At 45.6% G+C, this 27,573-nt stretch overlaps 1 protein-coding gene and 1 long non-coding RNA gene across 23 annotated transcripts in view; one reads left to right on the forward strand and one right to left on the reverse strand.

The window, feature by feature from the left end:
* The window catches only part of MICAL3 (microtubule associated monooxygenase, calponin and LIM domain containing 3), a 229,304-nt gene that overhangs the window by 159,234 nt on the left and 42,497 nt on the right, over positions 1–27,573 (forward strand). For 16 of the 22 annotated variants that reach the window (XR_006294767.1, XR_006294768.1, XM_043564904.1 and 13 more), the window contains 3 exons: positions 14,211–14,406; positions 22,865–23,115; positions 27,131–27,268. Coding sequence is in view for 20 of the 22 variants with exons in the window: in XM_043564904.1 (XP_043420839.1) it covers positions 14,211–14,406; positions 22,865–23,115; positions 27,131–27,268 (585 nt within the window). In the remaining 2 variants the exon portion in view is untranslated. Of the gene's footprint in view, positions 1–14,210; positions 14,407–22,864; positions 23,116–24,986; positions 25,077–27,130; positions 27,269–27,573 lie in introns of all 22 variants that reach the window. The other 6 variants (XM_043564921.1, XM_043564920.1, XM_043564914.1 and 3 more) reach the window with 3 other exon arrangements.
* Positions 16,586–27,167, reverse strand: LOC122474000. Its single transcript, XR_006294769.1, has 3 exons — positions 27,057–27,167; positions 25,977–25,978; positions 16,586–16,596 (listed from the first exon to the last, which is right to left on the reverse strand). It is a non-coding gene; the product is annotated as an uncharacterized LOC122474000 (long non-coding RNA).

The raw sequence follows: 27,573 nt of genomic DNA on the forward strand, positions 1-27,573 counted from the left end.
GCCTAAATAAATATGTTTTCATTCAGTTCTCATGTTCTTTCAAGGTTATAATAAAGCCAGGAATACTATGAAAGTACATTCTAGAGAGGGTAATCCTCTTAACATGTGGTAGCTGCTCAGAAAGCAAACCTGAAACTAAAAAGTATGATTAAGTAGACTCTATCTGGAACCTTAGGGAGAAGAGTTTGTCTCTAAAAGTTAACTCATAGGGGGTTTCTTAGACTGAGCTCAACCCGATAACCAGTGAATAGCTGATATTGATTATAATAGGATTATAACAGCTTATTCATTCTTTTTTTTTTTAAGTTTATTTACTTATTTTGAGAGAGAGGGAGTGAGAGTGTGGGAGTACATGCATGCACAAGTGGTAGAGAGGGGCAGAGAGAGAATCTCAAGCAGGTTCCTCAGTGTCAGTGCAGGGCCTGGAGCCTGACATGGGATGTGGGGCTCGAACTCACGAACCATGAGATCATGACCTGAGCCAAAATCAAGAGTCAGATGCTTAACCAACTGAGCCACCCAAGTGCCCCAACAGCTTATTTATTGTTTCTCTGTTTTTAGAACTAACAGAGACACCAACTATAAAGTTTCCCTCCCACCATTTTACCAACAAAAGACTTACTTGAGTTAGTAGGTTCTTCTTTTAAAAGTAAATATTCTCTCCTAGAGTTACTCTAATGTGAATTACTCTAAACCAGCTACTTCCCTGTCTTTTAGCTGGTTCACGTTTCTTGGGGAATTAGCATTGGTACAAAAGCCTAGTAACATTGGGACACAGGGTGCAGGGAAGGTGGCTCCAGGGCTATCCAAATCTCAGTGAAGGGCTTTGTAGAAGTAGGCAGCACTGGGCATCTGGGGTAACGGGGAATTGATAGTATGTAGGAGTTAACAGCCAGAGTCTTAAAGGCTTTGCTTTATTGCTGATAGCTAGCAATCATCCTTCATGCTGCTGAAAATATTGCACCAGAGAGCTGTCTGTATTTATAATCAAGGGAGCCCCTTCTCTGCGAAAGTCTTTAACTCAAATAAAAATAAGAGATTAAAACTTGAAGCTAACTCCTATTGTTTCCCCCATGTGATGAATACTGGTTAATTTACCATAGTCTATGTACTAACTCATAGAAAATAATGTAGGAAGACATATAGTAGTAATAATAACCGATAATAACCTAGCACTTATATGTACTAAGCATTGTCTAGGAGTTTTATGTATAGCATTCATGTGATCCTCACAGTAGCCTGTGAGGGAAGTATTATATTACAGATGAGGAAATAGGCACACAGAAGTCGAACAGACTTGGTCAAGGCCACATAAACAGTCGACACAGAGTCAGGATAGAATCCATGCAGAAGATCCAAGAGCATTGTTTACACACTGTGCCATACAGCTTCCCTTCATCTGTTTTCTGTAACCTCACCTTGTCAGTACTTGGTGAAAGGGAAAAACACTATGTGTAGCTCCGCAAATAAGATTTTTGTAAACATGTGTGAATGTGCTATATAAATCAATGAGTGTGCATTTGGATTATTTCTGAGAGATATACATCCTCCAGTTTCCTGGGCATGATCCCAGGGCTAGGAGTGTGCCTTTGGGAAGATACTATATTAAAGAGAGAAAGGTTTTATCACTGAGGTGTGAGGGGGGGGAAACATCAAAAATTGAGGAAGAGAATAATAATCACTGAATTGACTGTAAATAATATGAAATGGACTCCTTCTTTGTTTTCTCCATGTCAGCTGTCTTTGCTCATTACAGATAAAATCAAGCCTAAAGTTGTATTAGCACAAATAAGCCCAGAACAGGCGTATGTCCCTCCAAATGGGAACATACCTTGCTGACAACCTGGAGGAGACGGAATTATGTTTGGCGGTGGGGGGGGGGGGGGGATGTTTATTGTTGTTGTTCCCTGGACCCCAGTGAAACTGCTTCTAACTTATAAATCTTTGCTTATCCTCTGGCTCTACAATCTCATTTTATTATACTTCTTTAAAACGCTCCAGGATGGTTGAACTGACATTTTCATTCTTACTGCTTTTACAGCTATCATTCACAGTCCTCATAGGAAATTACCTTGCCCTGGCCCTGGGTAGAGTTTGGGTATGAGGGAAGAGAGAGATGATTCTATGCCTCTTTTGTACCGACAGTTTGAATAGAGTCACCTGTGATGTCAGAGAAACATGGATGTTCTTACCTGCACAAGTTTGGGCTACTTTGGACTCAACTCACATGTCAAATGACTGACTTTTAAATCTTTGGACTAAATATGCATATCATTTCGGGTGAACAATTTTGGTTTTGCCCTGTTGGTTAAAATTTGGTGCAGGCACAGAACTGATTTCAAGAAGTGTCCTGAACACATTTGGACACAGCTTTGGAAAGGCATGACAGGATAGGGAGCTCCTAGAGCTCACAGATAAGATGTTTTTGGAAAGTGGAAAAAGAGAAAGAAGATACGTTTTGCCACATTGTGTCTTCAAGCCTAGTTTTCTCCCTGGGTTTACTGAGAGGTCCTGCCATAATGTGTCTGTCACAGACTATCCTAGCTAAAAGTGAGTGAAAGGAGAAGTCTCCTTTAATTCCTACTTTGGCCTAATCGTGGGGCTCACACGTAAGATAAGTGTGGACAGTATGGGGGTATGGGTAAGTTGTCCTTGAGTGGCATTGCTGAGGGTGAGCAAGGTCATCTTTTGTAAGTGGAGGTGTACCATAGGGTGATGAAAGTCCCGGTGTCTCATGCAACGACTTGTACATCTGCTCAGTGTGTGCATGAGAACTAGCTCCTCACTCAGCACTGAACATCTTCCCTAGATTTCCTCTCTGTGGGCAGCAAGCCAAGAGCTGTCTGTTCAGCATGGCAGTTTTCAGTTGGCCATTCATATATTGCATTTCCGTTGGTCAAGATGTCTTACCTTGGCAGCAGAGATGAAGATTCATGAGCTCACTACTCTTTGTTCTTAATGCACCCAGTCCAGTCAAGCCACAGTCAGAATATTTGGTGGACTGGTGGCCTGTTGGTGGGAGATTAGAAATAGTTTGATATAAATTCTAGGCTTAGGGCGCCTGGGTGGCGCAGTCGGTTAAGCGTCCGACTTCAGCCAGGTCACGATCTCGCGGTCCGTGAGTTCGAGCCCCGCATCAGGCTCTGGGCTGATGGCTCGGAGCCTGGAGCCTGTTTCCGATTCTGTGTCTCCCTCTCTCTCTGCCCCTCCCCCATTCATGCTCTGTCTCTCTCTGTCCCAAAAATAAATAAACGTTGAAAAAAAAAAAATTCTAGGCCAGTGCTTCTCCAGCTCATCACTGTTGACATTTTGGGCTGGATAACTCTTTGTTGTGGAGACTGTCCTGTGCATTGTAGGATATTTGGCAATATCCCTGGCCTCTACCCATTAGATGTCAGTACACCCCCCTCCCCAGACTATGACAACCAGAACTGTCTCCAGCTATTGCCAAATCATACCTGAGGGAAAAAGTCAGAAATGGCATGACATTGATATGCAGTTAACCTCAATTTTATTGTTCCCAGTAGGAGATCAGGAAAGAGTGTGAGAATAATGAAGGTGATACAGGACCATGTTGGAGCCTTACAGGAGTATCTCTAAGTTTTTCTGCCTCCCCCTGTGAAAATTATGAACACCTACATTCCAAAATATATGTATACTTATGTACATGCCGGTACCCCACTAACATTGCATTTGCTATTGGGCATTTACAAAACATTTTAGAAGGCAGGGTAAAAAATAAATTAAGAATGAAGGTCTAGGGGTGCCTGGGTGGCTCAGTCAGTTAAGCGTCTGACTTCAACTCAGGTCATGATCTCACGGTTCGTGAGTTCAAGCCCCATGTCAGGCTCTGCACTGACAGCTCAGAGCCTGGAGCCTGCTTCGGATTCTGTGTCTCCCTCTCTCTCTGCCCCTCCCCTGCTCACACTCTGCTTCTCTCTCTCTCAAAAATAAACATTAAAAAAAAAAAACTTGTAAAGAATGAAGGTCTAGTGTTTTTTCCAGTGAATTAATTGTCCCTGCACCCTCAGAATGTGCTTACCCTTCTGGGAAGACCACAGCCTCAGAGAAATGGGCTGGGTCTAAATGGAACAAGCATAGATCTTGATAACAAAAGATTCTAATTTGAGTTCCAAGTCTGCAACCTATTATCCTTGTCATCTTTGGTCATTACCTTCTCGGAGCCTAACATATGAAATTATAAAATGAAAAAAAAATAGAGCCTGCTCCTCTCTATTTCATAAGGTTGTTGTAAAAAGCAAATAAGCTAAAATGTATGGAAACTTGTTTATTTAAAAGCTTTATAGGAATATCACATATTATCATTCGTAGGAATTCCAGAAAATTCTGGAATAATTGGAGTGAGAAAATGAATTAGGACTGTTTCTACTGACTGGCTGATGGTCTCCTGCTCTGGTCTGTGTGTCCTGTGGGGTTAGGACAAGAAGGCCCATTGGGATATGTTCTAACCAGCAGAGGTTTAGGGGAAGGGGAGATCTGACTGGGGGGAGAGATTAGGGGAACAGAACAGTAAGAAGGGTTTGGCTCTCTTTAGTCTTTAGGGGAATGGTCTGGGGTGAGTTGGCCTGCATTCACCGAATGCCAGCTCTTTTGAAGCATTGTTAAGTCTCTGCAAGTGCTTGGCTAAATTTGGCATTGCTTTTTTCTCGGCCTGCGTGGATGGGATGTGAAATCACATACTAATTCCATGATACCCTAGGGAGTTTTCACCATAGTAATGAAAGTGAAAACAATCATAGATAGAGTTTACATTAAAGTAAATTGTTAACACCTAACCCAAAAGTCAGGCCTGAGCAGGTGTCAGTTAGCCTTATCCTAGGCAGAATTAGGGTTACACATGGTCCTAGGGACTGTCTGCATCTCTGCTGGCTTGACCCACAACCGCCATCCCCTGTAGTCCTCAGTGCCACCTCACGACCCATTTGCAGGAGGGAAGGGTCTGATTTTTTCTTTTGGAATCAGTGTATGGATGGGCACTTTATGGGGGCCCAGAGGACCGTAGCCCCCACCTGTTGCCAGTGCTACAGCGTCATTCGTTAGCAAGGACTCTCCGAGTCCAGGTCAGTGTGCCCCATTCCATCAGCCTTCTAGAGCCTCTGTCCCCAGCACTGTTGTTTCTTCTCCAGGGCAGTCTCCATGACCTTCTAACAGATGAAAACAAAGATGTAACCGTTGTAAATATGAGTATCAAGTGGTAGTTGTAGACATTGCTGGACGGGATTTTAGTTCCTTTCCAAAAATATATCTTTGGCTAGATAAGGGATGGCTGTTTGAGATTTTGTGTCTTTAAGAGAGAACCTATTTCGAAGAGGCTTTCATGGGGATGTGGGTTTGTCCTTATTGATAGTCTTATTATGGGTAAAGCCCTGAGAAGTTGAAAATCACTTTCTTGGCTGAGCAACTGGCCATGTGTCAGCCACCTGAGAGCCAGGTTTGGATACACTCTTGACTGAAGTGCCACTGGCACTCTGCTCTGGAGTAGAGTAGGAGGGATTGGAATTTAAACCTGGCATCTTGAGAAAAGCGCATCAGCTTGGAGTGCCTTGCATGCAGACTTCTCTGCCTTTGCACCTCTCTTTTTTGGCCTGTTATTGGGTCTGGTCTTACTAGAAGCAGTTCTAAGCTGCTGCTAGAACTAACCCACTCTCTACTGTGAAATGAATGAAGTCATTACTTTTGGACATCAGATTATTTGAGATAGTCTCTTTTCAGAGTCTTAATGCAAGGTCTTCTAAGACCTTGGCAACTTCATAGGAATTTCTCTTTCCCAGGTGCTAAGGGAACAGTTGCTGTCTTGGTACACTTACCCTTTTCACAGGGTGGTATCTCCCATTTGTTCTCCGGGCTCTCCACAGAGGCCTTAAAGTTTCTGCATTAAGATGAGGAAACTGAGGGGTGCCTGGGTGGCTCAGTCAGTTAAGCATCCTACTTCAGCTCAGGTCACGATCTTGCAGTTTGTGAGTTTGAGCCCTGCGTCAGGCTCTGTGCTGACAGCTCAGATTCTATGTCTCCTCCTCTCTCTGCCCCTCCCATGCTCATGCTCTGTCTCTCAATAATAAATGGATGTTAAAAAAAAAATTTAAGATGAGGAAACTGAGACCATAGTATGTTCAACTAACTTCTTAAAATTATAGTGAATTGATATTCTAGTTTAGATACAGGGTTAGAACTTTTACCTTGGTCATTTATTCAAAACACATTATTGACACAACAGTCGGCACCAGAAACACAAAGATGACTGGAATAATTCCACTCCCTAGGAGAGCCTCTGGTTTGGGGGTACATTCAGCCCCATGAACAGGAGATAGATGCATGAAAGAGCCCTTCAAGAGGACAGAGGTGGATCCAGTAGGCAGAATTAGGTAGCAATAGGCAGAAGTAGAAGAGAAGGGATGGTCTTGACTTACCTTGTTGAATCATCTTCTCTTTACCTGCCTTTTATGATTTCGGAGATCAGCTCCACATTGGATTGATTTGATGGATTATATATAGTTAAATGTACAGAATCTCCTGGGTGGTGAGGCATATACATAAACTAATACGTGAAAATAGTTTGCTCAAGGCCCATTGCACAACAGTTACCCCCTTCTGATATTTCACCCTCAGGTATGTGAAAGTGGACAGCCAGATAAGGAAGGTAGAATATTAGCTAGAGCACAGCTCTCATGAGACTTAAGAGAAAACACAACCAGACCCCTGTGCTTTAGAAATGCTCACAACTTCCAACACCAAAGAGGTAGCTATTTTAGTAAGGTGACCCAGTTGACTATTAAGGATCAAGTTGAGTTTTATCTGTGAGACAGTACAACACATGAAAAATATATTATCAAGAGAGCTATATGATGCACTGGTAAGAATTTTTGTAAGGAAGAGTCAGGTATATACCTTAAAACAAACCTTTTTGCCTTGGCCACATATAATGACGTGTACCAGGACTTCCATCTGCCAAAAGGCACCTTTGGGAGATACTGTAATAATAACAGGAAGAATAATTTAACATTAGAAAACAGACTTAAGGGTAAAAGTTCCATGGAATCACACAGATGAAGAGCAAAGAGCTGTGGTGGATAAAGGGCCCCTCAGTACCCTGATGAAGGGAGGGCAAGTGCCCTCGGCATTCCTGAGAGACAGCATTCCAGTCTGCATGAGCCCCCATTCCCATGCAGGTGTTTTATTTTCTGACACTGTTCTGATTTGGTCCCTGTTGGGTTTTTCCCTTCTTGGCTTCTGTCATGTAATATTTAGCACAGAATTTCTCAACTCTTGGTAATTAAATGTCTCCAGAGCAACAGAGCTTCCCCTTGAATCCACATAACCTACTTTTCTCTGTGCCCACATAAAAATACAGTTACCCCAATTGAAGAATAAATAGTTCATGAGTAAGGGGCTGTTAACAATTCTACCCTACATAGTTTAATGGAAGGAGCCCAAGCTGCAGAGTAACACAGCCCTGGGTTTAGTCTTGGATCTGCCTTATTTGAACCTTTGGGCATATTACTTAACATCACAGAGACTCAGGACCCTCAGTGTAATAATAGTAATAATAGTTTTTTTTTTTTTTTTAATTTTTTTTTCAACGTTTATTTATTTTTGGGACAGAGAGAGGCAGAGCATGAACGGGGGAGGGGCAGAGAGAGAGGGAGACACAGAATCGGAAACTGGCTCCAGGCTCTGAGCCATCAGCCCAGAGCCTGACGCGGGGCTCGAACTCCCAGACCGCGAGATCGTGACCTGGCTGAAGTCGGACGCCCAACCGACTGCGCCACCCAGGCGCCCCAGTAATAATAGTTTTGACAAGAGTGTTGTGACAGTCACTGGCCAGTGTGTGTAGCATACCTGTCACGGTGCCTGACACAGGTAGTTGTCTTTATTCCTTCATCACCTGCTTCAGAAGCAGATTCTTTGCTAGTAGGAAGCCATAGTAGAGTCTCTTGGGGGCTAGATGGTAGAGGGGCAAAAGCCACCTAGCCCTAACAGTGGCTTGGAAACTTCTTTCTTTGGTCTCCAAAGCAAGAGGGTCCTTTTCCATGTACAGCTGCAATGCTTGCAAAGTGCTTAGTGCAGAGAATGAGAAATCTCTGTAAAAGGTGTAAAAATGTGAGCCTAGTCAAGCAGAGTCTACTAAGGCAAATGAACTGAGGAGCTAAAGAGGGGGAGAGCCCAAATTTGTGGTCCCAGGCACCTTATAATAAGCAAAGAAAGGCCTTTTACAAACTGTAGGGCCTTTTATCTAGCCCTAATAAATCTTTAATCCCTAGATTGGGTTCTAGGCTGGGAGTGACATCCTAATCCTAAACACAGGCCAAAGTCCTTCTCCCACAGATACCAGATCACATTGTCCAGCTTGACTAGAGCAGTGAGGAAGTCCCTAAGGCAGGTGAAAGCCAAAATGGCACTCAATTTGCATGGTATGTGCTCTGCCTGCTTTTCAGGCTACTAAGCCAACAACTCATATGGGAACTTGAGCTCAAAGCATGATGGAAAGAGTGGATTAATACCCACGGTGATTATTTACTGTGTTATGACCAGCCCTGCTCAAGTCATTGGGGTCCAGATGCAGCCTAATACATTCCAAAAGGAAGCAGGGCCCGCGACCCAGGCTTTGTCCCACAGAGAGAAACTCTCTGGGCTGGACGGTGGTTCTATTTTAGACCAGCCACCACTTCAGATGGTTTCATCCTTATTTCCCAGTATATGAGGAAATGTGAGAGAGTGTAGTTTCTGTATCATTTCCAACAAGAGCAGGGAGAAAACAAAATTAAGACACAAATTCCCCCTGTAGCCTTATAAGGGTTAGGGTTCTGTGTGAGGAGGGACACCCTAATCTCCCAGGGTGATTTTGTGAATGTTTCTGACACCAGTGAACAATCAGGTAACATAAAAGTCACTGTGACAGATTTTGCACTGGGTCCACGAATTTAGATTTGTACTGCCAGCCTGGTAATTTTCTTCAGGAAACTTTATTTTCCTTAACACCTCCTTGAGACCTTATAGCTCAGACCTAATTCATGACTTGGTGCTTTCCTTTGTGCAGGATTGTGGACAGGCAAGGCTTTGGATGAATGTGTGAGAAGGCCATCTGAAATTAGTTGACCTTCTTTAAAAAAAGAAGTTGCAACAAAAATATCCAGTAACTTTTGATAAGAGAGAGCATCCTTAAGAGAAAAATCTCTGTATATCAAAATGGCAAGAGTACTTTTTTCCTCAAATGATACTAATCATTGCAAATCACAGGGCCATTTTATTAGGACATGACCACAGTTGAAACCTTTGGACACCTTGAATCATTGGTTTCTCTTAACAGATATGTGACACCCATAGTCCATCAGAGTGCAGGCTCCCCAAGGGCAGAGATCTTGCCCGTGTTGTCCGCTGGTGTGCCTGAACACCTAGCACAGTGCCTGGCTAGAAGTAGCTTTTCAATAAATATTTGTTGAGTGTATGCTTGAATGAATGAACCGTAGCATCCATTCTACTTCTAAATATGGGGAATATGATGAAAATCAATTATCAATCTCAATTTACTGTGCCTTTCCTAAGTCCTTTTTAGACTTTCAGATTTCATTCAAGCTTTCCCAAGCTTATAGGAAAGGAAAAGGAATGGGGAAACAGGCCAGAAGTGAATATGGGCAGAAGGAGAGCATCCCCTCAGTTGCTCCAGTCTCTTAGGTGATACCCTTCACAGTTGCCCAAAGTCCTGCAGTGTCCTATGCATCTGGCTCCACCTCGTAATAGGGCATTGCTGCCACTGTAGGAGGAAAGGGGAGAATGGCACTGCTGCCTGCTGAGGACTGGGAAGGCCCGCCTCGAGAGTGTCATGTACATCCCTCGTGTCCCTTCAGGAATCAGACAGACACAAATAAAGGCTTTTGGCAGCTGTGGCACATCAGCTGAGAGCAGGTTGTCCTGTTAGGAAAAATATTTCTTTCAGGATGATGTATGGAGCTCATGCAGGCAGTGACTGTTCCAAAACAGAGCCGTTAGGTCAGGCCCAGTGCCTTTTTCCTATTTAGGATGTGACCCAGATTCTGGGAGCTGTTTCCTTTTGGTATGTGTGAAGCTGGAATTGGCCTCCAATGACCCGAGATCTGCCTGCCCTGACTTAGTGAAGACTCAGCCTTAGAAATTATTCCAAATCTCTCATCCACTTTTAGCTGGAAAGTCCCTGGTATAGTTGCTCTTGCACTGAGGCATGTGAAGTGGAGAGGCCAGGTGGGCCTGGGCCAGCCAGCCTGACCCCACTGGTTACACAGTGACTTGCCAAACCAGCATCTGTCAGCTATTTTTACATCTGCTCTCCTACAGTCTTTGCTCCCTCGAGCTCTTCTGTTGTTGAGAGAGGGAGGATCCAGGGGATGAGGGAGAAGTTCTGTGTTTGTCACAGTGTTATAGCCACTGCCCAGGTCTCCTCCACTGTTACTTCCTTTGAGATCTTAGTTTATCATCCCCATCTGGTTAATCTAGAAGAGAGCCCCTTGCTTTAGCACAGAGAACCAACCATGCTAATTTTGTTGATTTTTTTTTTTAATTCCCCATAGCATTTTGAGGACTCCAGAGCTTATAGAAATTCTTCAAGGAGGATGGAATGTCCTTCCAAATGCCAGATTCTGTGCTCTAAGATGCTCTCATGAAGTTCTGTGCCCTTCCTCTTGAAAACTGTAGTGGGGAGGAGAGAATGGTGAAGAGTCCCAAGGGGGAAAGCAGACTAGGACTCTGTGGAAACACTCCTTCCTTTTCTTTTCTTCACATCATAGGCCTAGGGACAGCCATGGTAGTCTTCTGAAGTAATGCTGTCCTCCTTGGATTCAAATCTTGGCTGCACTGCTCACTGGCTGTGTGACCTTGGGCAGGTTGCTTAATGTCTCTGAATTGAATTTCAGATACCTCATTTCCAGCTATTACCTCCCTTACAAAATTCTTTTTTTAATGTTACTTATTTTTGAGAGAGAGAGACAGAGTGTGAGTGGGGGAGGAGCAGAGAGAGAGAGAGGGAGACACAGAATCTGAAGCAGGCTCCAGGCTCTGAGCTGTCAGTACAGAGTCCAACACGGGGCTCTAACTCACAAACTGCGAGATCATGACCTGAGCTGAAGTCAGACGCTTAACCGACTAAGCCACCCAGGCGCCCCTTACGGAATTTTTTTTTAAAGCTGGCTAGACAACCTCCATATTCCTCCAGAACATCTTCTTGACTTCTCTGGGTAGAGTTGCCCTTTTATGTATGCACATAGCACCACATGCATGCATAAGCCATGATACTTGACACATCATACTGAAATGATTCCTGGGCAGGACTGTCTCTTCTGTGACTAGCCCACAGATCTTTAAGAGTAGAGAGTGTTTTAGTCTGCTTTGTTGCTCAAGGTTCTGGTAGAATTTCTGGCACAGAGTATGGTTTTTACCCACTAAAAACAGACATCACGTATTGAGTGTTTCTCTGCATGAGTGTGTTTGTTCACTCTACCTTGAAATTGCTTGGATCTGAATTGATGAGTGTTGGTTGTTTGTTTCCCTGAAGTGGTAGTTCTTATTCTATTTTTTTGTTCCCTAGCTAAAAGAAATACTGATTTTTATTCTCTATCTATGGAGTTCCCCAAAACTTTATACTTGGGTAGTGGCTTCACATGTATTTCACTTTCTTGTCTGCATTCTGTTTTAAGGACATTTGTCAAAAATACATGATGAGAAGGAAAGAATCAGATGATATTATAGTCAGGGGATCCTTAGCCTTCCCATGTTTATCATGTTGGGTTTTGATGAAGGGAAGGAGCAACAGAGGACAGGAAGACTGATGTTTGGAAATGATGAACCAGTGCAGTTGGAGCCTGTGCACTCCAGGGGCCAGGGATAGGGGGGTTGGTTTGAAGGATGCTAAGGCAGCATCCACCTGCTGTGCTCCCTGTCTCTTTTTTCTATTACCTGAAGCCCACATATTTCCTAATCGTCCAGATGCTTTGATCCAGCATTATAGCTTATACTTTGGGCAATGGGCCAGGGATGTATAAAATGCCCCAACTGGAGTTGCAAAGACTAGGACAGGTGGGCGTTGCACAGGGCCCTAGTGAGCCCAAGGATTCATGCTCTGACTCCATCATTAGACATTTACCTGAATTTATAGATGAACGTGCCCTGGGTTTTGCTTTTCAGTAAAGATTCTCTAGTAAATTTGAAAGATGCTATTTGGTGGAAGAACCTGATAATCCAATAGATGCACTCAGACTTTATTCTGTGACTACCTGGATTCATAAAATGTTCTTTCTAATGATATTACAGAGAGGTTGAGAACATTGTACACAACAAAAGTGCCAGTCTTCCAGAAGATTTTCTGCACACCTGTTATGTCACAGATATTACTAATTCAATATTCCTACCCCTTTACTTTAGTCCTTCATTACAGAGGTTCTGGCCTTCACCTGATAAGCCACCTGTCACTCAACACTGGGTTGGTATGATGTTGCCTACCAAAACCCAGTGTTATCTCTTAGATCTTAGAATGGCACCGAAGGCCGTGCATGCTCTGTTCTCACCCCAGTCTCTTTCTCTTCACTACCATTTCAAGTACACTGCCACCAGAAAGTCTAGTAATACCAAGCTGCCATTGCATGTCAGTGTACCTTAGCTATTGCTGTTCCCTCTGCCCAGAATTCCCTTCCCATCTTTGTCAAGTAACTGTTGTTCATAATCCAGAGCAAATGGATACAACACAAACTGGTGCTAAGAATGTTACTGGGCATCAGTTACATCACTTAACTCATATTTGCTGAATCCTGCCCATGTGCTGGGTTTAAACAGAAGAGGAAGACAATAGGTTTGGAGTGCACACAGGTTTGGCATATGTACACATACTTGTGTGTATATATATGTATATAATTTCATTCCACATTCATAATAGTCATAGGAGCTGAGGGTTGTCCTCATTTATAGATCAGAAAATGCACTCTCAGTAGTTACATAATTTTCCTGAGATCCTTCAGCTTGTCACTCATGGAGTCAGGTGTCTAGCCTGGATTTGTCTGACTCTAAGCTTACAGACATTGTCTGGCTCTAAGCTTCACATTACAGTGAAGACATTAAAGAATAAATATGGTGGGCTTCTTCTGACCAAATTTGAGATAAAAAGGTACATGAAAAAGAATAATAATGGGGGAAACAGGGAAACTTCTAGGTTAAAGGAGAGTAAGAAAACATAGTAGTCAAATACAACATTTAAGTTTTTCAAAATCCATGAGTCATGGTGGTACTCAGAGAAATGGGAAAAGTTCTTTACAAAGAATGACAGTGGAGAAGGAATGATAAAAATTTTTAAATCACCACTCATCAATGGATTGGTACAAAAACCACTGGATGAAAGTATAGTGGAACAGGATAGTCCCATGGTTTCTACATTATGACCCCATGGATTACTCATTAATTACAAAGGGGGAAATCCTCTCTTTACAGCAGAAAGATGGTTGGGCACCACCATACCCAAGCAGTCAAGCTGGTATCACCAAGAATGAGGCAACCTGACAATATTCCTCCTAACTGTGCAGCAGAAGGGGCACAGCATCACCTATGTGTTCTTGTTAAATAGGAAATGTTTACCATGAATCTAATCATGACAGGACAGACACTTCCATAGTGTGAGAGGTCCTGCAGGCAGCTGGCCTGGACACCTCTGCAGGTTGGCCAGATGCAGGGCATGAGCCTTGACTGGGTCCTGGATCATTAGGGTTGGGGGCAGCTGGCAAGACTCACCTTCTCCATGAAAGCTACTTTAGAGGGGCTGGATCAGTGAAAAGCGCTTCCTTAGCGTCTAGCCCAAGTCCTTTTTACCCCCTCCCCCACAGTCACCACCACCTCTTCCCTCCACTGGGCTTGGGTTCAGGGATGACAGAGGAGACTGAGCCTGCGCCCCCCCTTTAGGGGCTGACTTTTGTTTCTCCTGCTCAGGGAAGGGCTGCCACTCCCAGCCCACAGTCCTTTCCTGGCCTCTGTGACCTTACTGACTTTCAGGCTGTCCCTTGTCTGGGTCCCTGGCCTTCATGGAGGGCCTGTCCCTCCTTTCACTGAAATGAGTGGTGGCTCCCTTGGTCGCTTAGATATCCTTGTCAGTGCCCCCTCCCTCCGTGCACTTTCTCTGTCCCCCACCGCATGTATTCATTTCCCTTCACTTGTCCTAGAACTTTGCTGCTTTGCTTGTCTTGCAGGTTCAAGTGTGAATGGCCTGGAAGAGCCTAGCATTGCTAAGAGACTCAGGGGTACTCCTGAAAGGATTGAGCTGGAGAACTACCGCCTGTCTGTGAAACAGGCAGAGGAGCTGGAGGAGGTGCCCGAGGAGACGCAGGCTGAGCACAACCTGAGCAGCGTGCTGGACAAAGGCGCAGAGGAGGACGTGGCCAGCAGGTCAGCCTGTGCCCGGGAGCTCCGGCCCCGCTTTCTCGTGTGCTGCAACATGCCCATGGCTTGCCCTAGCAGCCTCTTCCCCAGATGAATATACTGTCCTGCTTGTGGGGAGAGGCAGCACCCTGCCCTCGGCATGGGATCTGAGCCAGACTATCGGTGCCACCTACCAGCTGTGTGACACTAGGCAAGTTAAGCAACCTCCCTATGCCTCTGTTCCCTCATCTGTGAAATGAAGGCAATACGAGTACTTTCCTCACAGAATTGGTGTGAGGATTAAATAGTATAAAGGGTTTAAAACAGTATGTGGCACATGTAAGTGCATGTCGATGGTGGTTGCCTTTACTACTACTTTGCATGGCGCTGGAGTATTTACAAAGGACTTCTGTATCCATCACCTCACTTGGTCATCCTCACAGGAATCCTGCAAAGTAGACAAGAACGTTTATCTTACCACTCTGTGGTTAAGGAAACACATGGGGACTAATATTAGGATCAAGGATTGACTAAGGTTCAAACTCAGGTTTCCTGGATCCCAGTCCAGGATTCTTCCTGTTCTCCCTGCTGATCTCCCCCTTTCCATGCAGTTCCCTCTCGTCATCTTGTTAGCTGGTAAGAACACAACCCACCAGACTTAATGCAGAAATTCAGTAAGTAGTTCTTTTTTTTTTAAATTTTTTTTTTCAACGTTTTTTTAAATTTATTTTTGGGACAGAGAGAGACAGAGCATGAACGGGGGAGGGGCAGAGAGAGGGAGACACAGAATCGGAAACAGGCTCCAGGCTCCAAGCCATCAGCCCAGAGCCTGACGCGGGGCTCGAACTCACGGACCGCGAGATCGTGACCTGGCTGAAGTCGGACGCTTAACCGACTGCGCCACCCAGGCGCCCCAGGTAGTTCTTGAACACCTACCATGGCCTTAACACTTTGTCTTTCATTGAAAAGGTAACAGGAAAAAAAATAAATAATAGTCCCAGGTCCTGCCCTCAGGTGTTGTTTGCAAATTTACTGGAAGAGAAAGGACTTCCACATGGGAACAACAGAAACCTAAAGCAGTGTGCTGTTGAGGGGCAGGTGGTTCAGTAGAAGAAGCTTCAGGGTTGGAATTAGGGGCTTCTGTGAGGACACCAGTTCACCCTGCAGTCTTGGGGAAGCCACATCACCTCTCCAGACTTCCTCCAGTGATTTTGTGCTTGGCCATCCCGATGTTTTAATTAAGTGTAACTGAATGATGCCTGAGGAGGACATGTGCCCTCCAGCCCCCACAGAACTGCCTGAGTCCACTGTCTTAACCCCAGGGCCTCGTTTTCACTGTGGCCCAGGTCTACCAGGGTCAGTACAGAACTCAGAATGCTCCATGAAGATTATCAAGGACATGGAAAGGGAATAAGATAAAAGCTGGAGTAAAGTCACTATTGGTCAGACTGTCCTGCAGGGCTTCTGGGGAGCCCTTACTCTGTCTCCCAGACTAGTGGAGGCTTTGCCTTATCATTGAGACACCAGCGGGATGCTTCTTTGTTGCCATGAGTAAGGAAGGGAATGTGTGCAGTTAAAGAAAGCAGTGCTTTTTTTTTTTTTTTTTTTTTTTTAAGTTCCAGGAATGTTCTTAGGGTGTCTGCTGGGCAGAGCTACTTACAGCTGCATTCCACCACCTCACACATACTTTGGATCAACTGCTTCTTGGGCTGGCCTCAGAGATAGCATTTCTGTGCATTGTTGGGCAGCCTCCCCCTGGGTACCTGCATTTCAGAAGCCATCACCACATACACACATACACACACACCACATACACACACAACTACATCTCTACGCAGAACATCCACAGAGCATGTGTTCCTGCTCTGTGTCGATGAGGGAGAGCCCACTCTCTGCAGACCTAATAGCTTAGCCTCAGGGTGAGTGTGGTCAGCCAGCTTTTCTGCCATTGTGATTTTTCCTCCACTGTGATTTGTAAACTAACAGGGAACGAGGCAGCAGTATGTAGCAAGGACATTTCAGGAAGGCTACACCGTGGCACATGTAGCAGGGTGCAATAGGAAGGGCAGGATAGAAGAATATGAAATCAGTCTGCATCAAATGGTGTCTGCCTCTTTTTTTTTTTTAAGTTTATTTATTTATTACTTAAGCAATCTCTACACATAGCATGGGGCTCAAACTCATGACCTCGAGACCAAGAGTCACATGCTCTTCCGACTGAGCCAGCCAGGTGCCCCAAATGGTGCCTGTGTCTCAAACTCGACAACAACAAGTGGCATTAGCTCTTTGCAGAGTGAAAAAACGGTCTCTTAAACCGAATTGCTCAGAGGGAGGAGCCACAGATTTTGTCTTATTTCCCTGAGGGCAGTGATCAGATGCAGACAGTGTATCATGTATTTTCTCCATCTTCCCTACAGCACCAAGCAGAGTTAGGTGCATTCTCAGCCCTCAGACCTTCCTTGAAGATGAGGAATGACTGTTCTAAGGAATTCACTGGTCCAATCCAGGAACTCACTTTTGACAAGTTTAAAGAACTCTTAACTTCATCGTCTGCTTGGGGGAGCATTGCAGTATCATAATTCAGAGCATGACATCGGAGTCAAACAGACCTGTACTTGAAGCCTTGTTCTACCACATAGTAGTTATGGCCACATTTCTTGGCCTCTCTGTGCCTCGGTTTCCTCATCTGCAAAGAACACTGCACCTCATTGGTTTGTTATGAGGATGAAATCAAATAAAACAACTGACACAGTTCATGGTGCCCAGGGAGCACTAAATCATTGCCACCCCTACTGTCACCACCGTAGTGCATTGGTAGCTCTAAGCACAATACAGGGTATCCCTCACGAGGAGGGGCAGGGCCAGTGATTCTTGTATTGGGTTCCTTAAACGGCTGGTTTAAGTGCCACAAGTTGGGTTTGGCTTGGCCCTAGGGCGGTGCTGATCAAACTTTGCTGGCATCAGAACCACCCAGAGGGCTTGTTAAGCCAAAGATTGCTGGGCTGTTTTTTATTCAGTCATTTGGGGTAGAACCCAAGATTTGCATTTCTAAAAAGTTCCCAGGTAATGCTGTGGTCTAAAGACCAAGGATGGCTGCTCTAAATTTCCCTGATAATAAGTGCCACCTGGGACATGTGGTAAAAACGTAATTCCTGGACCCTCCCCTGGAGCAGCTGATTTAGTGGGCTTGGGGTGGAGACCAGGAATACCTGTTTGTTAACAAACCCCCTAGGTGAGTCTTAGCTGCTTTGTGGTTTAGTTTGCACAGAGACTATTGGCCCAGACCTAATTAGCTCCTTAATCCTTCCTTGGATTGGGGGAGGGGGAGGGGAAGCATCTTCCAAAGGAGACCCTGGAAATAGTACTTTTACTTTTCTCTGGAGCAGAACAGGTGCCTGAAGACAAAAGAAAACTGGCTTTATGGTTTTAGTTTTGTTTTTCCCTGATTGCCTGTCTGGAAAACTTTGCCCCAGGCAATGAAGATGGCTTGTGCAGTACCCATCTGCTGAAGTCCTCAACTGTTTGCACATTGCTGGCTCTAAAGAACAAGTTAGCACTGGAGCAAACAGGTATCCTTTCCATCCAGATGGGACAACCAGGTTACAGAGGACTCCCCAAAAGTCGATGACAGGCCAGCCCAAAGGGGCTTTGCTCTCCATCAGAGTAACACAACAAGGAAAAGCCCCTCCTTCAAGACTCACCAACATTAGTGGAAATTCCTGACCGTTCCCTCTCTTCTCCCTTATCCCTTCTCCAGTGGAGGCAGTAATGTGAGCCATTGCTGAGCAGGATACTGCTTTTAGCATGGATTAAATGTTCATCATGTAATGATTGCTGGACAACATACATCTTCTCCAGCAGTCTGCTTAGCAGTATAATGTTTACACAGTTGTCAGAGAGGGTGGGATCTAGGAGTGGACTCTCTGATTATGAGTGGATTCATTTAAAATGAAAGCCATGATTCCCTATTTTCCCTTAAACCATCTAAGAACTTCATGTGCTGTTTGACATAGCAGCCTGCTTCATTCACAGTAGGACCTGCCCAGATTTCCAGTATCCACTTTCTGAAGTTAGACCCAGGCAGCCAGGAGACTGGTCATGATCTTGCTCCTGGGTTTGCCACCCTGACAGCTGCTAGTGGCTGAAGAATTCTTGGGTTCTTGGTGAACAATCCAAGAGGGCACGGTATGACAGGTGCGGACACCGGAGGGAATCCTGACCTCTCACACCAATGATCCAACCGTTTTAAGCTTCGGTGGCCTCATTTGTAAAAATGACGATATTAATATATCCTGGAGTCCTAGAGTTATTGTGTAACTGAGTGACCTAATTCATGTGAAGTGCCTTGTGCCACGTGGCACTTCACCAGGGCTCAGTAAGTATTCACCATCACTACTGTGATGATCACCATTGGCCTTTCTCTGGCACAGCAGAACCTCTGTTCAGCTCATAGAAGTCTGGAGCAAATCTTGTTTTTTTAGAATCTAGTCCATGTGCCTGCTGGTCTTACTTCCTCCTATCAGGCCCCACCATAGCCTCAGTGAGAAGATGGCATCTGATAGGGAGTTCAGGTAAGTGCTTTGAGATCATTGATCAGATATAAATTGCAGCAGGGAGGATTTTTGCAAGGTGTCATTGTAACTCAAAGGCTCTGCTCCTACTGATGGACTTCACCAAGGGGCGTCAGAGGTATCATCTGACACCTGTAAATTTAGGTAGCAACCTACCCTGGCTTTCTCTGGTTGTGCATCCTTCCTTGCCTTTCTTGGCTGTGCTAGGCACTACGAGCACCACTTCAGTGAGCCAAGCAGACCTGTTCCTGCTCTCAGAGAGAGTGCAGTCCAGGGGAGGTGGACCTACATCAAACAATAGATTGTTACAAATGCTGATCTTGATGACTATATTTTCTTGTGGCCTTCATCTCCTAGGAGGCTATAAACTGAGAGGTCACGCTCTCTTCCCAAAAGGATAGAGAAATTGTTCCCTATGTTGTCTTTTGTTCTGGCATAGTGATTTTCCCACTTAAGATGTTTCTAGGCTGATGTCCAAGTAGGGGTGAGGGGGTCTGCCTCACTACAGATTCCTTCTCTGTACCCTTCCCCCAGCCTCTTCAAAGGCCAGACCCAGAAATTCAGGCACTGGGAACAGCCACAAAATGTAAAAATGAGTCTTGAAGTACTGAGTTTACACTGTGAATCTTGCACGACATAAGGAGCCTGGTGAGATTCAGGGGACTGCTCCAAGCTCCCATGGATGTGATGGCTTGGAAAGGAATAGTTGGCAATGCTTTTCCACCCCTCTCCTTCACAGAGGGAGGGAGACTGGTTTGCCTGTCTCAGATTTCCAGAAACAACGTATCAAGGTCTTTCAGAAAGAGACTGAGAGCTAATAGCTTATGAAGAAAGGCAAGGGTTGACCTTTCCACCCTATCTTTTATGCTCCATGCCTCACTTGCTATTCTCCCGTGGTCTTTGAGCTGTCATAAAACTAGCCAGTATCACACTCAGAGCTGTGAGTCCCATTGCCCTCATCATAGAGTATTAATTGCTCACATTATGCACAGTGCCACTGCCCTCATGACGTGGCACAGTACAAGGAATGGGCCGTGCTGAAGGCACCTCTCCCAAACAGTGGCAGTGTAGTCCCACTGTGCCTGCCGACTGCTGGAGTTACCTTGTATGCCTGGCTGGGAAGGAACGACAAGCTGGCCTGCCTTCTGCCCACCTGAAGTTTGAATAAATTTACATAAGATTTAAGATGAGCATAGGAGGCATTCTTATCCTTATTTCATGTTTGAAAGATGTTAAGTGATACACATTGTTGCTAAATAATAAGATAGTAAACAAATGAAAATAATACCTAAATAAATACTGAAAAACAGTCAAAATCCAGATGCCAAGTTTTCCACGGTCCAAATTCTTATGTTTACTCACCTTAAACTGCCTCCTCTCAACCTTTCATTCCACTACAATTATTTCCTACCTTATTTTCTCATGCCGTGTTCGCATCTTATCTCCCTTGAGAATAAGGATCTTTGTATTCTCTGCAATGTGGAGGAAGTGCATTGTAAGTAAAAGACGCTCAGTAAATTTTAGTGGGTGGGTGGATGGATGGATGAATGGATGAATAAATGAATCAAGTAGTATTCACCAAAATGAGCTGCTTACAGTAAGGAGCTGCCTCTTTTTATTTTTGTATCCATTGGTTGAGATTTAGTAAGTACTCAAGAATATTCATTGAATGAATGAATGAATGAATGAATGAATGAATGAATATGTAAATGGGTAAAGAAGTGAATAGCGAGAGTCCCAGAGTATAACACAAACATTATAAAAATCAGTAAAATCCCTAATCTTCACAACGTTTCTACAAGGTAGATGTGAACATTGCCTCCTTACTGATGCGGAGACTGAGGCTCAGCATAAATAATCAGCTCATGGTCATGCAGCTGGTAAGCAGCAGAGCCAGTGTAACACTGAGAATCAGCCACCTGAGAAGTAGGCGGGCATACAGCCCCCAGGGCTGCCCTCAGACTGACCCAACTAAAGTCTGAGAGTTCTCAAAACCACCCTCAAGTTCAATAATTTGTTAGACACACAGAACTCACTAAAATGTGTATACTCATGATTGTGGTTAATTACAGGGAAGGATACTTACTGAAATCAGCCAAGTAAGAAAGTGCACAGGGCAGAGTCCAAGAACATACGGATGTGGAGCTTCCATTGTCCTCTCCCTACGGAGTCAGGACAGTGTTACTTTCTTGGTATTAACGTGTGACAAAACCCATATAGTATTACTCACCCAAGCCTTGGTGTTCAGAGGTTTTATTGGGGCTCCATTACCTAGGTATCAATTGACAGATTAACTGATTAGCAACATGTTGTGATTGATCTCAGTCTCCAGGCCAGCTAATACTTCATGACTCAATGCCCCCACCCTAAATTGTTGGTCTTTCTGATGTGGCCAGCCCTCACCCTAAATCACATTATTAGACTACTTACCATGACCTAAGGATCCTACGGAAATAAACACATTCCCATCAGGCAAGACCTTCCAAGGGCTTAGAGTTTACATCCCAGAAGCCAAGACAAAGGCCAGACCTCTCCTTGAGTTAGGTAAATTCTATACTGCACAGGTACTAATAATAGCACTGGTAGTGAGGTGTCATTGACCTTATCACACTGTATTCACTGATTCCCTCTCCACATTCACAGCCCCACTCTGGGTGGGGAGAGAGCACCCCCCCCCCCATCACAGGAAGATGGGACTGGACATCCATCCCATGCCTGATGCTTCTGGGGTTTGAGGCTCTCTCATGCCAGAGGCTGGACCATGCTTGATTGGAAAAGCCAAATTTCCTGTAGCCCAGTCAATGACACATTTCTCACTGAGGGCAAAGCCTCTCCTGAAAAAGACTTTTTGGGAATTATCAGACCATGAAACAGGTCTGAGAAACTTCATTTGTATAATGATGTTTGGGGTTTTTTTCCTGCCTTACAGCTATATTGTAGGGCACTTTTATTTGTGTACCACCTATCGACTGCTTAACTCTGCAGGCAGGAAAGGCGGATAGAAATGCTCCCAGGTGGTGGCCTCGAGGGTGGAGATCCACGGTTTTGGCTTGCACAGGTCACGGCAAGGGTCTTCTCGCATGTAGTGCTGCTTCCTGTTTCAAGCTGAGCTAGGCCATATGCCATAAAGGAAATGGTGGTAGAAAATGTGGCTGGTTGTCCAGGGAGATGACCCCAGTGATCGGAATATTTGTTTTCACCCTCTCCCTATAGTCCCTGTACTATAACCTTGTGGTGAACAGCGCCTTTGCTACCGTGTTAACTGTGTATTCCCCTAGTATCCTGTTCTGGGCAGGGCACGTTGTGGGGACTAAAGAACACTGTGGAATTGAATGTGCTGCCTTCCCTCCAGCACACACTCCTTGATTGCCGGCCCGTCTGTGGCTAAGATTCAGGCCTCTTGGAGGCAGCTTTTCTTTCTCACCATGTTTCCCAGGAGAGCCTGCCAACCCACCTGAGTCAAGTAGAGTTGAGTTCCTCAAACCAGACAGATCATGATAAAAGGAGACTTTCTCTCCTTTCTTGATTCCCAGGGTCTTGAGTTCATATCAAAATGAGTCTGTGCCTCCTACTGTCTCTGAGGGCCTCTGAAACTGGACTCGGTGGAGTTGCAGTTCATTGAATAGAGCCCCCCCTCTGCCCCCGCCCAGGCTGAGCTGTTTGCTCATGTGGGTTTTTGTAGGGCTTACTTGTACATGTGTATTTCCTCTGGCCATCTACTCACTCTCTTTCCTTCCCTTTGTGGGTCTTACCTGGGCAGAAAAGCACACCACACCCCTCTGTGCATGTCCTCTCTCCTTTCCTTCCCAGCAGTTGCTTTGCTGGGACATTTTGCCTCTGGTTGTGGCTTTTGAGCATCTCCTTCTCAGTTTTTGTCATTCCCTCACTTTGGTTGTATGGTTGTTTCCCCACAGCAGTTCTGAGTCCGAGATGGAGGAAGAGGAGGAGGAGGAAGAGGAGCCATTGCCCACCTCCGACCTGGGCGGTGTTCCTTGGAAGGAGGCTGTGAGGATCCATGCCCTTCTGAAAGGAAAGAGTGAAGAGGAGCTGGAGGCCTCAAAGAGCTACGAGCCTGGGAATGAAGAGGAGGAAGAGGAAGAGTATGAGGAGGAGGAGGAGGAGGAAGAGGAAGAATATGAGGAGGAAGAGGAAGAGTCTAGTGAAGGTCAGAAAAAAATCTCTTCTCTTAACTCTGACTCTGTTCCATGCCTGAGTAAGGCTTCTGTGGCTGGAGTCACACCGATGTGCCGTCTATGGCACTAGGGACGATCCCTCCTGCCTCTCTCTAGCCTTAGATTTGGGGGGCAGGGGAGGCCATTGGCAGTGGAAGTAATGTCCCTTGTGCACATTCTGAGTAGATATTGGAAGTGGAAGGCAAAGGGTCAACAGCATAAGTACTCCAATCAAATTAGGTCACTCATTCTCCTCTCCTCATTTTCTGTTTTTTTTTTTTTTTCCTTTAATTTCTGTTAAAGAAATTTATTTTAATTAAGAAAGGGAATTTAGCTTCCTAGAGGATTCCCTGACTCAGAGTCTGGGCTTTGGAGGCTGCAGAGCACTGAATCTCACTCTGCTCAGAGCTGCTATCACTGAGGAGGGGCCAGGTGCCTACCAGACAGGGTTCAGTCGATGACAGGTAGTAACATGTTTGGACCAGTGTCCTGAGACGGAGCATCAGTTCCAGTATTAAGTCACTCTGGTTGGCTCTGAAATGTTCTCTTGCCTTGGACTTGAAATGTTTCAGTTCTGCCCCCATCTCTGGCTGTGTGTGTCCTTGAGTGATGAGGAAGAATTTGGTGGGCATCCTTTTTTGTCTCTGTAAGAGAGAGGGTCATTCTTTCCCTGCTCTGTCTGCACAGAGGTCTGGAGGGTGGGGAGGAAGAAACTAGGGCAGGTAGAGACCTGAATCCCCCTGACGATGGTGCCATGTTAATTCACGGCCGTGCTCTCTCTCCAGGGGACATGGAATGGAAGAGAAGGACATGGGCCTTTAAAGCACCAATCCCTCCCAGCCATTGTCAGAGGAGCACATTAGATTCTGGACAGCCCCGGGCCTCGTAGAGTTGGCACTAGATTGCTCTGCTGCTCCTCCTGGAATTCGATGTGCTTGGCTGCCCAGTCCTATCCCGCAGTCTGGCACAGGAAGGACCGCGTGCTGACCAGATGCAGAGCTCTTCCCAATTACATTACTGAGCTGGTCCTGAGAGCTGTGTAGCCCAAGACACTGCCGAGGCAGGGCAGACAAGAAGGAAGCACAGCCTCTCCCTGCCCCCAAGGTGCCCAGGGCCAGTGTGAACGCTCAGAGGCAGGGCTCTTCCTCAGACCACTAAGGGGCTTCTCTAGACCTAGTTCTCCTGCGCTCTTCCCTCCAAAGACAGAGGCTGGGGTGGGGCCCACAGAGGCAGCACTTGGTGCCCTGGCCCTTCCTCCTCCCCGTGATGAGAAGTAAGGTCTGTGCGAGCAGGAGGCCAGGCCAGAAAGCTGGCACCTTGGGTTCTTTTCTCCATAACTGCTGTGTGTGCAGAGCTGCGGTTGGCCCAGGGCTGCCTCTGGGTCCCTAGTAGTCAGAGGTGGTGATTGTGCTCACAGCTTATCCAGGGGAAAGGTACTTTGTTTTTGTCATTATCTCCATCTGGTGATTCACACATTCAGTGGCTTGTAGCCCCACACACAGCTTAGGGTCAAAGCCTATGCCCTTTTCAGGAGACTTTATCCCTGCTTTCCCTCATGCAGACTTAATTTCCTGGATCTGGAACTAGTGTCAAGACCAAACCTGCAGGGAATGGGATTTAACTGCAGAAACACATACCGACAAATTCAGCCAAGCTCTGGGCCTTTGTTCCTAGCCCTTGGTGTGTGTGTATCTTTTGGTCAGTGGACGTCCATGGCTGTGTAGACAGTGACAAGATGTTATTGCCTTGCACCTGAAGATAACTCTTGTCTATTCTCTTTCCTCCCTTCCATTCTCTTTTCTCTTTATCCCCACGCGGGATTCTTGATGCTGTGTTTGTGGGTGTCTGGCTCCCCCTGCTGTAGAAGGGGAGTATTGCCCCTGGGACAGAGAACTCCTGCAAAGCCAGTGGCTCCAGCATCTGTCAAAGGAAGAAGATACGGGTACATGTAAAGGTACCCACTCTGCCCCTTGCCCACCTTCTACCCTGGCTCCCTAGCAGCCATCCAGAATTTGCCTTCAAGAGCAGGTCCCACATTAAAAGATCTGTGCTTTATAAAGCTGCGCGGACAGGCTTTGGCACATGCCTAGTTGGGCACCTGTCCCTGGGCCCAGCCTTTGGGAATGGTCATGTAGCAAATAACATATAAGACAAGCAGAGTCAAGGGGAAGTCTGAGAAGAAGACTCCAGAAGCAGTCTTAATGATGGTGGCCCCATGTAGGCCCCTTGTATGCTTTGCTGCAAGTCCCCTCATCTAGCGAAGACTCGGCCTCTTGTAATGCTGAAAAATCATGTCACAGTCACAGCTATCAAAAGCGGGGGAGCCAGCACAGGTGTTCTCATCAGCACAGGTACCCAGAACCTTCCTCCACTGTGTCTTGTAACATTTCTCTGAGAAAGGAGGACATGCTGGCTGATAAGTCCCCAAGGCTACATTTATTAACAGGAAGCAGAACATTATCCCGGGAGAAGACTCACTCTCTTCTCTTTGTGGCTTAGAAGATGAAGAAACGGTCTGCATTTTCTCTTTGACTTCCCTTCCTTAGTCATGTGACATTCAAGCTATTGGGTGACTTTGCCGTGATTCAGCCCCATCCAACACCATAAAAGCCAACTGACCTTAGAAAAACGAATCTGTAGAGACCAGTAGTTCCGACAAGAGAGTGCATGCGGGGCTACCACCCCACGTTTAACACAGGATGGTGCCCGCATCCACATTTGGTAATCTTACTAGTACTTTCTGTCCATATCACATTCCCCCGTGCTTAAAAATTAAGAGGTTGTGTGATAGTGATGAAGCCAAAGCCAAACTGTCCAGTTAGTTGAGAGTGGGCTCCCATCAGGAATCCCAGACTCCTTCAGATCAGGTGGCACCTGCTCTTGCTACTGAAAAGCCATCTTCCCTCCCAAAATGTCCCCTCCCCCAAGTTGCTGGCTATCCCTTTATTTTAACCCAACTGTATGGCATGGTCCAAGCACTGGTTATAGGGAGCTTACAGGGCAGAGGCTGCATGTATATTCTTTGGGCTCTGACAGCAGGAATAATCTGAAGGGGCTACTGGTGATTTCTCATTTAGCTGGAAAAGGCAGGTCTTGTGTCCAGAGGGGAGCAGTGGTGCACCAAATGGAGTTGTAAGAAAAAGGCTTTGACCTCAGAAAAAGCAGAGAGGTATTGTTTTATTCCTGCCCACGAACTCCCAAAGTCTTGGGAATTTACAAGATAGAGCTCTGCTTCCTTTCCTAGCCACTGCCTCCCCTGTCTCCATTTTCTCCCCATAGCTGTGTCCCTGCCGCAGACCTGCATGCAGCATGAGACCTATTATGGAAGGGGGATTTTTTTTCTCTCTCTCTAGCTGCAAAAGATAAACACTGAAGTACCAACAAAGTACATTTCTGTCCTGCGTGAGTTAGGTGGTTCATGACAGAATGACACTGTCCCATCCCATCTCTCACTTGTCACTTGGCTTAAATCTCAAAGGAGAAGCTGTCAACATGGCAGGTGACGGTAAGCACCATGCTGTGTATCCTCAGAAGGGGCAAGAGCGTTGCATCCTTCGGGATCTCACACTGTGCTGGCTAACAGCAGAGTACTCGTGACCCAGAGGGAATGGCCCTCCAGAGGCCAGTTGTGACCTGCTCTTTTTTCTGACTTGGCATTTGGGTCCCTCAAATGCAGATGAGATGAAAAGAGCATCAGAAAGGAGAATTCTTTCTGTTTAGAGTCGGGATATATGGTTCACTTCGTTGAAATTAACAGTGTAAGTGACGCTTGAAACAACAAAATCAAGCTGAACGAGTAGAAATCATGTCTGTGTGCGCACGCGTGTATATTCTCAATTTTTGCCTCTTTCTGATTCAAAGTGATCCTGGCAAATACAGTAACTTTTCTTTCTGTTTCCTTTCCTGTGATGTTTCATCCCCTCCTTCCCTTCACTGTTTATTTTCTGCTTCCTTCCTCCACCATCTCTCCCTTCCTCATCTCCTCCACCTCTGACTCTGGTACACTAGTTGGGAGCCAGAGGCTACAGCAGATCATAAATCCAGCCGACCCCTTGGAGATCCAGGCTGATGTGCACTGGACACATATTCGAGAGAAAGAGGAGGAGGAGCGAATGGTACCAACCTCTGAGTCCTCCACTTCTAGAGGTAACTGTTTCAAGATCCAAGGGCCCGATATGCCCCTCAGAGCAGCTCTGTCCCTGCTTCCCCTCTCATTGCTACAGAGGACCCTTCTGGTAGGGCCAAAGCCATCAGTTTAATCAAAATGTAAAAGCCAACAAACCATTTTGTTGTCCTGGTATTGTTAATCATGACCACTGCCCTTAACTTTTGTTTGAGGATATGTAAAGTTCTCTATGGGTTAAGAGGTTATGGGATCTTTCTCCATGGATGCAAAATAGTAAAATGAACTTGACCTTGGGAAAACCAAGAATTTGCTTTCTTTCCCCATT

The sequence above is a fragment of the Prionailurus bengalensis genome, chromosome B4 (genome assembly GCF_016509475.1).
Source record: "Prionailurus bengalensis isolate Pbe53 chromosome B4, Fcat_Pben_1.1_paternal_pri, whole genome shotgun sequence".
Taxonomy (NCBI): Eukaryota; Metazoa; Chordata; class Mammalia; order Carnivora; family Felidae; genus Prionailurus; species Prionailurus bengalensis.